Source organism: Lepisma saccharinum, chromosome 14 (genome assembly GCF_977018435.1).
Source record: "Lepisma saccharinum chromosome 14, izLepSacc3.1, whole genome shotgun sequence".
Taxonomy (NCBI): Eukaryota; Metazoa; Arthropoda; class Insecta; order Zygentoma; family Lepismatidae; genus Lepisma; species Lepisma saccharinum.
The window spans coordinates 34,272,060-34,286,379 of NC_139242.1; the positions used below are offsets into that span (position 1 = coordinate 34,272,060).

Below are 14,320 nucleotides of genomic sequence, written 5' to 3' on the forward strand. Positions count from 1 at the left end.
CACGTTCAATACATTTCCAAATAATATCTATCCCCTCATTAACTTCAAGAGTATCGAAGAAATTCCCTTTGTTAAGGTTTCCTCAGACTCATCATCTCGAAATTCAAATCCCTGAATAGTAAGAAACCGCGATGAATCCACAACAACTGACATGGAGTGTCGGGTTTTCTTCGATCACCTTTGGTCCTGGGTTCGATACCCAGTGGAGGCACTTTAAACTATAAGCCCAGTCCCGATTGGCCTTTCTGTGCATAAAGTGGACTTAAAACACCAAATCAACCAACCAACCAAATCTTGAATCAACGTTGAATGTCTTTTAATAATTAGCGTTGTCACTAACGACCACGATTAGAATAATTTGCGCGTACTACAGATGATGTCTTGTGGTCCTGAAAATTTTCGTGATGTTTTAAAACCATCCACATTCAACACTTTTTCCCAGTTCTTAAGACTGGTTAAAACTTAGGTTAATCTCGGTTATTACAGGACATAAATGAATGAGAAATCACCTATGCCCAGGTCGGCGCTCGAATCTTGGACGAAAGTCACACACACATAGCTATATATATACTAAAAAAATTAATATTTGTTAATCAAGTTGGTATTATAAGCAGGAAAGTGATATCATGCAGAATACACCACTTTGAAAAGGTGAAAATCGTCATACTCTTATAAATGAACTGTCTTATTATTCGATATTTAATTAACTTCAGTTGGAGGGCCCGGGGGGGGGGGCGAAGTGTCTGACATGGGGCGTCCCCTTGCCTCCTTTGGCATCGTCACTGCTTCCAACCCTCTAATAACTTCGCTGCTGATAGCCTCACCTTCGAAATGGAAGCTTGTGTGTCGGCGAATAATACAAAGAACTTGTCTTCACTGTCCCTCTTTCATTCAAAGTCTGCCGTTTTCCTTTTCAGCTTTTCCTGCAAAACTTCCTGTCAGCAAGCAAACCAAATTACACAATTTTTATTGCCCCTCCCTTGCATCAACTTTCATTCCTACTTTAGGCCTGGATTTATGGCACGTACCCGCACGTACAGCAGGTCAACCTCGCCCTATGTTTGGTGTTTGCCCCCTGAAGCAACGGTGTCCATTGTTCAAAGCGAAACCTTTGTCAGTGGGGAACGGCGAAAAATAGTCTCGGAATACACCCTGGTCGTAAACAAGCTGCCGCCACCCTGACATTGCTGTCAGCTTCCCTCTGAAGTTCGATAAAACTGCTTTATGAAATGTGTTTAATAACGAGTGAAAATGTAGACAGTAGATACTACATGTATTTTTCTCATAAACTCGAAGGCTAAATTTACAGAATAAAAAGAACAGCTACAACATTCCTTCATCTGATTTACAGAAAGGCTAATCGGGACTAGACCCACAGTTTAAAGTGGGGTTCAAATCACAATGCGCCTTCACCGGGTATCGAACCCGGGACCCCTTGATTACAAGGCGACGATGCTACCACTGTACCATCGGGGAGTCCCCTCATAGAACAAAGTTTCCTTCTACGACGATTATACAGAACTTAGTGCACTTCCTTCATTTGAAATCTATTCTATATCAGTCTCAGTATTTCGTTATTACAATCCAAGGAATAGTTTTCTCCTTAAATAAGAAATAAAGAAATAAAAAAAACATATGAAATAATCTTCAAACGGACATAAAAAAAATCGAATCCAACCACCTGCAGAATGCCTGAGGGAAACAACAAGAATTTTCTCAACAAAGACATATCCGAAATTTCCATAACATTCTAATAATTTCGCAACCCGTGCAAATAATCATGTGGTAAAATCTTGTCGTGGGTCCCTGTAAACGCTAAAATCACCAAATTACTTCTTTCCATATTTCCCGTATTTTCTCCTCCTCTTTAGCTCTCAGCTGTTCGGAGTGGGATAATGCAAGATTATTTGTCCCTAATTATCTCCTTCTCTTAGTCTTGCTTATAACTTGGACTCCTTAATAACTTTCCCAACAACTCCTTATCAATTTGTACTGCCATGTTTCCTACAATGCTTTTCCTACTTCTTAATAAAAATTACTTCTCTACATCCTTTGATGTAAAAATTAAATAATAAAAATAAACCATATCCGTCGGTCCGTTTATCTTTCCAACCTATAGAGCTGAGACTATTTTTACAAGATAAACCTCGGACGCAGACATTCCACGATGTGTTGGCCCCTCCTTCCACCTTCTCTACCTGCCGTTTTACTTGATGTTATTCAGAATTGTATTAGTATCTAGAGTACTATCGTAACATAAAGTTATTAACCTGGAATATTTTTTTTAAAAAATGGGGAGTAAAGCTGTGTTTCCAAAGAGTATAGGAAATAAGTTTAGGTATTCATTCATGCCTCTCTCTAGAATAGTCTTCTTATTTTGACTTAATACACGCTTATCAACGTTTCTAATTGAAATACTTTATTCCAAGCAAACAAGTATTTGCAACTGATTAAAAATTTTGCTTTTATTTTTTCGAGACATTCGAGACGAGACGAGACTTTTCAAAAGCCGTCCCGTCCCGTCTCGTGTCTCGTCTCGAAAACGAGACGAGAAAGGCATTCCGTCTCGTCCCGTCTCGAATTTCTAAAGGCTTGTCCCGTCCCGTGAGCAACACTATATGCACTGCACTTCAATCAAGCGGTCACACAGTGGTTCAGGCTCCACTTTAAACTCCAGGTCTAGTCCAGATTAGTCTATGTGCACATAAAGTGAACTTAAATCAAAAATTAAACTTAGGACATTTTTCAAATGCTACTCTGTGTGCGTGTAGGGCGGAGGTATTCCTAAAATCACAAATTACTTCATTTATTTTTTTACTACGTGTTGCTAATTAGTCTGTCCCGGATAGCCATTCATTTCTCAAGAAAGGGGTCTGCTCACGACCTAAACATTTATCATCCTACGCGCTCTACCCGCAAAATATCGAATCACATAAAAGGCGAATTCGAAAAACTGACTTCCCTGAGAATCTTAACCATGTCCCTTAGATGAATTATGTCAACATGCAGAGATATCATTTTAGCTCTTGAGTCTACCCTTTTTCGCCATCAAGGGTGATGTAGATTTAATACAGAGCGTCCGTGGAGCGGCGGCTAGCGCAGCGGGAAGTGCGATCGCGTCTGCCGGCATTTAATCCCACAGCTGTACGCTGACCTTGGCACTGGACGTGTCAGTGTTTCAGTATTCTTCAGATAACTGGTGTCCAGTTTGCACGTGTTTGTGAAGTGTTAAGGTGTTATCAAGTGTTTTAGATTGTTTTGTTTTAGTTTACGTATTACTGGTGCTAGTCTGCAGTCTAATAATGCCACGCTATCCGTACAATTTGAAACAACGCATTTTTATGTACGACTCTTACGTCATTATGAATTCCTGTAAGGAAGTTAGAATACGTTTTGCAGCAGAATTCCCAGATGTTCCTATTTCACACAGAGACAGTGTTCGGAACAAATTTAGGTAATCAGGGTCTGCTCTTGATAAGAAGGGAAGAGTAAAACGGCGTGTGCTTAATGAGGATAAACTAGACGACGTTGAAGTATGATCAAAAATCCCTCCGGCACCTTGCTGAAGAAACATACGAGGGTCATCAAGAAAATGAAGATCGTTTGGTTATACAAAATGAAAAACACAATATTTATTGGAAAAAAACAATTCTGTTACATACCTGAAGCTTCCTTCACTTCTCTACATAATCACCTCCTACATTTAAACATTTGTCGTATCTGGGCACGAGCTTCAGAATTCCCATGTTATACTCTTCTGCCGCCAGTTCATTAAGGTCATGGCAACCGTCTTTTGGGATCGTAAAGGTGTTCTTTTGGTGGGTGTTCATGCCAAAAGTCACTACGATCAATGCAAATCGTTATTGTGAGAGACTAAGAAAACTACTGCGAGCCATCCAAAACAGGAGGCGAGGAATGCTTTCTGGAGGAATTGTGCTTCTGCACGACAATGCCCGTCCTCACACTGCTGGTGCAACTCAAGAATTGCTGAATCAATTCGGATGGAAATTTTTTTGATCATCCACCCTATAGTCCGGACCTTGCTCCTAGCGATTTCCACCTTTTCCTTAAGCTGAAAGAGTAACAGTAAACGATTTGGAAGTGATGAAGCGTTGGAGAATGCAGTAACCACCTGGCTTAATGAACTGGCGGCAGAAGAGTATAACATGGGAATTCTGAAGCTCGTGCCCAGATACGACAAATGTTTAAATGTAGGAGGTGATTATGTAGAGAAGTGAAGGAAGCTTCAGGTATATAACAGAATTGTTTTTTCCAATAAATATCGTGTCTTTCATTTTGTATAACCAAACGGTCTTTATTTTCTGGATGACCCTCGTACATTTTCATGACGTCTGCGTGGCGAGCTACCAAGCCTTTAAACCTGAAGCCATACACTAGAAGAATTGAAAGAAAACATCAGGAGAGAAATTGAAGCAATTCGAAAGAGGAACTGATACGTGTTAGTGAAAATTTCCTATAAATATGCCGTAAATGTGTGGATACAGGAGGACATTATTTCCAACAGCCGGACCCTGTGGCCGAGTGGTTAGCACATCGCGCTGCGAACGCCAAGGCTCCCGGGTTCGAATCCCGCTCGGGCTTGGTTGTTTGTGAATGTCCATTCATCAATTTCATCACTCATCCCCACCTTCGCACATTAGCAAAGAGGCACAAAACGCGAAGTAAAATAAACTAAAATAAATCAATTTCCAACACCTCTTGTAACAAGGTACGTGCTCATTTTAATTGTAACTGTCAATGTAATTGCACGAGCTTCATTCGTTACATGGCGAACGGGTCCAGTTTGGCGGATGTTGCATCCAGTTTGTCGGCAGACGCGATCCCACTTCCCGCCGCGCTAGCCGCCGGCCCACGGACGACTCGTCCATGAAAGGCACTGTATTAAATAGCAAAACTCCTCCATCACACCACTCTCACTATTCCACAATATTAACTTATCATTTACAGGCATCTGTTTTATTACTATGGCATTTTAAGTTACGCCAATTAGCGGACGTCACGGATTACGTAATTCACGTCTCGTGAAAGTTACAAGAGTTATCTTCGGAAAGGTCCGAGGGAACAAGAGGTTCATAAGGTTAACATTCTTTGCAAAACATGACCTTCCCGGCATAATTTGCGTATTGACACAAACTAATCTTTGATAAGAATTCATTCACGTCTTCCAAAGGCAAACATTAACAAGAAATAACAAGAAATCGCACGTGATGTTGACATGTGCATTACAAACTGTAAAAAAATAAGGTCAATTTATCTTATTTATAAAAATCATAAAGACGGAGGCATTTTTTAATACTTTCCGGAAATTCTTATGCAGTGAGTTAGATGACCTTCCACTTAAATATACATACAGGAGATGGACAAAAATATGGATACATCTGCAAAGAAAAACCGGAATGCTGTAGCTAATAAGGTGCAGGACCGCCTTTAGCTTCCAAAACTGCCTGCAGTCTCCGAGGAATGGACAAATACATGTCCTGGATGGTAGATAATGGGATCTTGCACCATTCGTCAGGCAAAGCATGGTCATAATCGTCCTCAGTGTCCTTCTCTCTGTCACTCACTGTATATTTTCATCCACGCAGGTGTTTATGTGATGATGTCTTTCCGGACACATTATTATGTCATCATGATCTTGGATAGAGTCCCTCTCGATAAGCCAAATAACATGGCTACTTAGGTAACAGAGACGCCTGCAAGGCGGGCAACAATAATTTGCCCTGTTTGAAACACTGTCAGCTCGGACGTGATTCAGTATCAACTGCACTGCACGCTATCTACAGCGCAACTGTCGACCCCCACCAGTTCGACAAAGTCTATCTCACGCCGCAAAAACAAAAGAATGTCGCACCTCGTCCGATTTCAAGGGAAAAAATTGTGTCGATATCACCCGCTTCGATGTCGAGGTGTTTCCATATTTTTGTCCATCCCCCTAGGAATCAGGGACACTGTTACGAAACACGAGTCCATGTGAAAGCTATTCAAAAGGATCAGTTGCAACTTCTATATTCACATAAAAATTCTAATGCAGATGCGGTATCACATTATTATTACGAAACAGACCTCCCCGATGGCGGAATGGTAGCGTCATCGCCTTGTAACCAAGGGTTCCCGGGTTCCATAACAGATGGGGCACATAGTGGTTCGGATCCCACTTTAAACTGTAGGTCCAGTCCCGATTAGCCTTATTGTGCATAAAGTGGACTTAAAGCACCAATTGTTACGAAACGTTTGTGAGCGTTATATGCTAACTGTAACAAAATTCACTGAAAGGCAAATGTATTTGCATTTATGTTATCTCGCATTACTTGTCTGAAGTTTTTGGCTAATTGTGATGAGTGATGATTAGATAACATTGATGAAGAGATACTCGCAAAGAACATCCATGCACAGGCCCGGTCTCGAACCCGAAAACTTCGGTGGCGAGATCGAAAGTCGGCTACTTAACGTGGTCGGCCACCGAACTGGTAAGAAAGGCAAGTTTTACTCGGATTTTAATATTAATTTTACTCATGGACACCCGCAGAAAATGTAAGTGGGGAGAGGTTAAAATTGAAAATAAAACTTTTATAGTAGACAGAAGATGCAATGAAGACATGAAGAAAAAGAAAAATCTAGATGCAGACTGACAAAGAGAAAGTGGAAGGGACTGAATAAAGAAAAAGAGAGAGATGTGGAGGAATAGGAAGAGTAAGAAAGAAACAAGAGAGAGAAAGGAAGAGAGAGAAGCGACAGAGGAAGAACAAAACGAGAAACAAACGAGAGACACAGACAGACAGACAGACAGAGAGAGAGAGAGAGAGAGAGAGAGAGAGAGAGAGAGAGAGAGAGAGAGAGAGAGAGAGAGAGAGAGAGAGAGAGACTGAAAAAGATGAGAATCAGAGAGAAACAGAAATATATAAGGAAACAGATAAGGAAACGAGAAATAGATCGAGACAATGAGGTGGAGACAGGGTGGCAGAAAGAGATGGAGAAACAGAGAGAAAGATATGAGAATCAGAGGGTGAGAAAGGTTTAGAATCGGAGGAAGAAGAGATAGAAGGAAAGTTATAGAGAATCTGTGATAAAGAAGGAAAGAATCATGGAAAGAAAGAGATAGATGAACTGACCAAAAAGATTACATAAACATAAGAAATAGGAGAACACAGGAAGAACATTGAAGAGAGAATGGGAGAGAAACAAAGCAACAAAGAGACAAACAGAGCAATAAGGAGAGAGGAGAGATGAAAACTAGAGAAAAGAGAAAGAATCATTGAACAGAGCCAACACGAAAATTTTCCTTCTACCCCGAATACCTGGTAACCCATTTTAGCACGGTCCGTGCTAAACTGTCCGTGACTGTACAAGTTGAGAGTAACTTCATTTGACAATGCCAGAGTTAATTGCGTAGAAGTAGTGGTTTATGTGGGACAATTAAGGACTGACTGCACTGGGAAGAATCCGTGTGAAATTCACAACAGCGTACGAACTTGTCGCGTGAGCTGCTCAGCTGTTTAGTCGAATTCTGACGCAAATATTTGTGATCACACCATTCGTGTAACGTCAAAGTGACGTCAAGAGCTTTTCTTCTCACACACCTACTGACAGGTGTGATTGCGAGTTACGACTTCTCGAGCACTTGCAATTTCATGCAGAATCAGGCATGGTTTATTGTTAGCTTAAAGGTACGCAGTATTCACCTTTAATGTTTTTCAAACTTAGAGCAGTCCATCGTCTTTTGCAACTGTCCTGTTTCCAACTATTACGTCATATTGAAAAAAATCTCCCAAATAGATCATTACGTTTCCTCCCCCCTTTTTTCAATGCTAATGTTGATTTTTTAGAGGGAGGCAACTAAGCTATGACAGTTGACATTTTGCACATAGCCACCTCGCGATGGCTGAATCAATCCTGGAGAGATTAGTTTTATTACACGGTTCAGATAGGGGAGCAGAATTCAAGAACAGGGAAGATTTGATGTGATATTAGTAGGGATTGGAAGTTAAAGACCTATAAATTATCAAGAAAAGGACCTAAAACGGAAAAAAGGACGTATAAATGTGATCCAAATTAATTAATAACCAGTTTTAATTACATATTTAATGAATAAAAAAATACAAAATTCTGGTGGTATGGAACACACAGTCCGAGAAAACTATATAAATGAAATGCATCTTGGGCCTCTCCGATGGCGCAGTGGAAGCGTCGTCGCCTTGTAATCAAAGGGTCCCGGGTTCGATACCCGGTGGAGGCACATAGTGGTTCGGATCCCACTTTAAACTGTAGGTCCAGTCCCAATTAGCCTTACTGTGCATAAAGTGGACTTAAAACATCAATTCAATCAATCAATCATGAAATGCATCTTCTTTCAGTCCAAAAATGTTTTTCTCTTTTTAGGGATGGTTCAAATATATTTCTTTCTTTCTTTTTTTTATTTCTTTACTACAGAAAGTATTTTTAAGAGGTGATGAACTAACTGATGATGATTAGAATTGAGAATTGCCAGTAAAAACGTAGTTGAAAGAAGGTGAAGTTGCAAAAAAAAAGAGACGTTAAGACCTAAAAAAGTGCTAAAAAAGGACCAATAAGCCAAAAAAACGCCGAAAAAGGGGAAAAAGGACAAATAAAACCCATCTTTTTCTGGCCTACAATGACCGAAAATGAACATATATTATGTTGGTCCTCGTCTTCGGACACTAGGAAAAAAAAGGATTTTTCCTCAACTTCGGAGCCCTAGATATTAGCATCACTTTTCTTACACTTTGGCTAATCGCGACGATGAAGATCAGTGGTTATGTGATGGAATTGATGAAGAGATACTCACAAAGAATGCGCACGTCGGGATTCGAACCCTGGACTCCTGGCATTGTAGCGCGCTCTGTTAACCACTCCGCTACGGAGGTTGGAAAGAATAGGGAAGAGAAAGGACTTTTAAAATATGCTAATGGATGATTGGTTTTGGATTTCAGCGAACCTGTACAGAAGGAATAACTATTATGAAAATGAAAAGCGGAGTAGAAATGAATATTAAGGCTATATATACACATCGTGTTCTTCCAATTCTGTCCCTTATTTTCAACTTGCCATTGCGATATTGTCCCGTATTTTGATCGAGACAACCTGGCAACCCTGAATACAACTCGCCTCTACATCCGCTCAATCATTGACACCTGAGAAGACATCAACTTAACAAAAAAAGAATAAAGATACTTACATTCGTAAGCTGTCCCCATCCAACGGGATGAAACGTTTCGTTGACGTAAGGGTCGTTCGGATAGGTGTCTGCTGGCGTCCTCTCTCCATGACGAAACACCTGCAAAAAAGAGAGAGAAATGTCCTTGAGTGTCGCTTTCAGAAGAAACACGGTAACTAACACGGGAAAAGAAAGCCAAGAACATCGGATGACTTTTTTTTATATATATAAATACAAAACCCGTCAGCAGGTTGACCTTGTGGATTGTTACGGAGACCTGTCGCATGTACTCATCGTTCTAGAAGCAAGGAGAACCCTCGCTCTTCTTTTTCTTGACGACGGAAGCTGATCTCAAGACGTTTCCTGAACCTGGGTGATTCACAATCGTAAGCGACTGCACGCACCAGTATTTGCACTCGTCCTCTCTTGTTATTCTGCCACTCCATTGGCCAGTGGTTCTCAACCTTCCTCAGCCCGCGGGCCGCTAAATTAGTTTTTTTAAAAAAAAATTCGATGCCCCGATCCCAACAATTTTACTTGTAAATAGCTTTATAACTTTTTAAACATCATACATTAATTAATATCCTTGAATTTAATATTAATGAATAAATTATCGCATAATTATAGAGTGTATTAGTTCGATTATGTCTAGGCTGGTTGTCAAATATAACATTTGGTTTGAATGAGTTGACAACGACTGTATCTAATAGAATGTTTTAGTTTCTACTCGACCAAATCATTAAATTAATTTAGTAATTGGTGATTTTCATTGGCACGTTCCATTTCAGACACCTAAATATTCCAATTAATCAGAATATTTCCACATCAGTATATTTGTTAATGAAAATTGCTACGCAAACTAAATTGACCGTGGTGGCCATCCCTCAAACTACAAATTTGGAAGCCGGAAGCAACGCACCATCCTGTTAGATCGTTTGATCCTTCACCGCGGCTGTCGCGAAAACATTTTCTCTTATCGCACTGGAAACCCCAAGGAAAGGCCATCTTTCCACATGGTGACCAGATCGCGCTGAAAGTTGCAAACTTCAGGAGAACCTTTCGCGGCTGCGGCTCGGCGGTTGAGAAACGCTGTTAAAGGCGATCCCAACTTAGAGAGTTCAGTGTGGTGCCTTTTGGGCTTTTACTTTTGAAATCACCATTGTTTATCTATAAACAATATGTCAATGTCTCTGTCCAGTGAAAGCAGATAGAGGTTCGGATTCCACTGTAGGCCTAGTTCCAATTAGAGCCTACCTGTTCTTAAAGTAGACTTAAAAAGTAAAAGAAAACAAAAAAAAATCGCTTGGTACGTCCAAAGAAGTTGCATAGCAAATTAAATTTCGTTTTATTTTATTTCTAAGTCCATGCTGATTATAGTTAGAACATTGAGCTACGACGCCAGGGACCTGGGTTTGAGTCTCGGTCCGGGCATGGGTGTTCTTTGTCAGTATCCTTCATCAATTTATCAATATCATTACTCATCCTCATCGTCGCGATTAGCCAGAAGTGGCAGGAGACAGACACTAAATAACAAATATCAAATCAAAATAATTTCTAAGTCTCCGTTTCGTCTCGATATTAGAGAGGCCTGTCTCGTTTCGACAAACCTCGACGCGTCTGTCGTGTACGAAGGTCGGAAGACTGCATGCGGCTTACCATTGCTTACACCCCCCACACACATATACATATAGTACACACACACACACACACAAACACACACACACACACATAAACAAAATGTCAGAAACCAGAACCGCAGGGAGTATCTCTCCCAGATAACGACGATATCTCTAACAGGAGAGCACCCTGTGGACATGTTCGTTCAGTTCAAGACAAGAAAACCAAACACTTCAATCTACGTTAGAAGTCTAAAATGCGTTACGGATCCACTCCATTTTACATCCCCTTTTCACGGCCCTTGCCGGATCGTGTCCGTGTCACAATGGTCTCGGCTGAGCAAACATCCCTTTGTTGGAAGCTAGGACATCCGGCTGTTTCTTGCCGAGTTTCAAAATTTTTTTCGGGACTTCGTCAACAGAATTGATAATCTCTTTTCCGGCGCTAAGCCAACAGACCCTTGAATGGGTTCTATGGAAGAAATAACAAATTTTATGGCTCATCAGAAGAGAAACACTCATGTTTTGTTAAATAATGAATATAATTCGTATTAAGCCAAAACATATTCCTTCTAAAGAACCGCAAATATTACCTTCCTAAAACAATGCTCTAAAATTGGTTCTGGCTTCGATACTCGGTGGAGGCACATGCAACAGTGGTTCGGATTCCACTTTAAACTGTAGGCCCAGTCCCGATTAGCTTTTCTGTGCATGATTTGGACTTAAAACAACAATAAAGGTAAAAAATGTAAAGTGCTCCCCTGTGCCATGAAGGCGTATAGGGGGTGTGGAGTTAGGGCCCCACACTTTCTTGATCACGGCCAAACGTGGGGGTGATGTGATCGGCACCACGCCCCTGGCCGCCTTTACTCCCCAGAGTTTCCTCCAGGTATCTATTTTATACGACGCTGGGTGGGCGCCGGAGCAGCTTGAACTGGTGGAAAAAATCCCGGTTCTCTCCCGCCGGTGATCGAACCCAATTCTCTTGCATGGTAGTCAGACGCCCTAACGACTGAGCTACCGCGGCTTAAAACAACAAATCAAATCAAATACTGTAAAGTTATAGTCTGTTGGAATAATATCATTTATAATTTTTGTTGATGAAGGAAAAAAATTGAATGTGTTGTTGTAGCTTTCAAGGAATTGGAAATCAATAAGGTTTATAATACTCTGAAATTAAACTTTATATTTTCAAATTATGCTGTTTTGTTCTTAATATTTACATTTTTGAGGCTTCGAGCTTACCGGGATAACGTATTGTGTTATGTGATAACATGTACAATCAGCGGCAATAAAAATGGGGCACCTAGATCCTGAAATGCTTGCTTCCCTGCAAGGCGTTATGTTTGTTGCATAACTCTACGGCGGTGTTAGAAGCTGCCATTGAAAATTTGCTATTAAAATCCACTTGTGCCATTTTTTGTGCCGGTGACTGTATATAGTCCCAGAACTTATGATGTGTTTGGATAAAGCAATCGATATAAATGAAGTCAACGCCAGGGAGGATTATTTGCCGATTGCAGAAGTTCCACCCTGTCTAGCAGTCCGAGCAGGTGAGCCTGCTTTGATGGCATGAATCAGAGCATAAAATGGAAAGCACATTAAAATTCTATTGAAGGGTTTTTTTTGATTGTGATTACCTTTTGAAATTCACCACAACGGAGATATCTGTCACTATCTCCAATCACAGATCCCGAAATGCGAAAACACATGAAACGGCTCCATTCATTATAACGAGGAAACGAAAATCCTCACGTCGCTACACTGTGTTAATGAAAAGCTCTCCAACGTATGACAATACCCATTGTTTTGTTTTAAAGAGCAATTAAAGCGAAAGCTTACGTCATTCGCCCAGATAGAACAGAGCTCTCCTATTCCTAGAATGGTAACGATTTTGTATTTTGAGAGGCCGGTTTGTGACAGTGTGCAGTATGTTGCACTGCAGCCACTTTTACATTTAAATGCTTGGGCTCATTTGGTACGAGGTTGAGAGCTCGCAAGACTTCCAGAGTCTCCTGGATTAAAACCTTTCGGTTCTATGTAGGAACAATTCTGAGTAGGCTGATAGTAGGGGATGATAAATCTAACTATATTGACAGTAGGGATGATAACTCTGCGTAGGTGGACAGTAGGGGATGATAACGCTGAGTAGGCTGACATCAAGGAATGATAACTATAAGTAGGTTGCCAGTAGGGGATGATAACTCTGCGTAGGTGGAGAGTAGAAGATGATAACGCTGAATAGGCTGATACTAGGGATTGATAACTCTAAGTAGATTGACAGTAGGGGATGGTAACTCTGCGTAGGTGGAGAGTAGGGGATGAAAAACTCAGCGTAGGTGGAGAGTAGGAGATGATAACGTTGAATTGGCTGATACTAGGGGATGATAACTCTGCATAGGTTGACAGTAGGGGATGATAACTCTGCGTAGGTGGACAGTAGGGCATGAAAACTCTGCGTAGGGGAGAGTAGAAAATGATAACGCTGAATAGGCTGACAATAGAGGTTGATAACGCTGAATAGGCTGATAGTAGGGTAATGATAACTCTGAAGAGGTGGAGAGTGAGGAATGGTAACTCTGATTAGGTAGACAGTAGGGGATGATAAGTCTGAATGCATGGAGAGTAGAAGATGTAACTCTGTATAGGCTGACAGTAGGGGATATAACACTGAGTATGTTGACAGTAGCGGATGATATCTCTGCGTAGATGAACAGTAGGGAATATAACACTGAGTAGGTTGATAGTAGCGGATGATAACTCTGCGTAGATGGACAGTAGGGGATGATAACGCAAAATAGGCTGATAGTAGGGGGATGAAACGCAAAATAGGCTGATAGTAGGGGGATGATAACTCTGAGTAGGTGGAGAGTAGGAGATGATACCGATGAGTAGATGGTGATAAATCTGAGTAGGTTGACTGTAAGGGATGATAACTCTAAGTAGGTTGACAGTAGGGGATGTTAACTCTGCGGAGGTGGAGAGTAGGGGATGATAACTCTGCGTAGGTGGAGAGTAGGAGATGATAACGTTGAATAGGTTGATAGTAGGGGATGATAACTCTGAGCAGGTGTGGAGTAGGGAATGGGTGGTAACTCTGAGTAGGTTGACTGTAAGGGATGACAACTCTACGTAGCTGGACAGTAGGGGATGATAACTCTGCGTAGATGGAAAGTAGGAGACAATAACTTTAAGTAGATTGACAGTAGGGGATGGTAACTGCGTAGGTTGACAGTAGGGGACGATAAATCTGCGTAGTAAAGTGTAGGAGATTATAACGCCGAGTAGGCTGATAGTAGGGGATGATAACTTTAAGTAGATTGACAGTAGCGGATGATAACTCTGCGTAGGTGGACAGTAGGGGATGATAGCGCTGAGTAGCCTGAAAATAGGGTATGATAACGCTGAATAGTCTGATAGTAGGGGAATGATAACTCTGAGCAGGTGGAGAGTAGGGGATGATAACGATGAGTAGATGTATAGCAGGGGGGTGGTAACTCTGAGTAGTTTG

At 41.1% G+C, this 14,320-nt stretch overlaps 1 protein-coding gene across 1 annotated transcript in view; it reads right to left on the reverse strand.

The window, feature by feature from the left end:
* Nucleotides 1–14,320, reverse strand: part of LOC145998471 (prostatic acid phosphatase-like) — a 102,506-nt gene that overhangs the window by 56,993 nt on the left and 31,193 nt on the right. Inside the window, exon 2 of the mRNA XM_083134883.1 lies at nt 9,215–9,313. Coding sequence (XP_082991009.1) covers nt 9,215–9,313 — 99 coding nt within the window. The remainder of the gene's footprint in view (nt 1–9,214; nt 9,314–14,320) is intronic.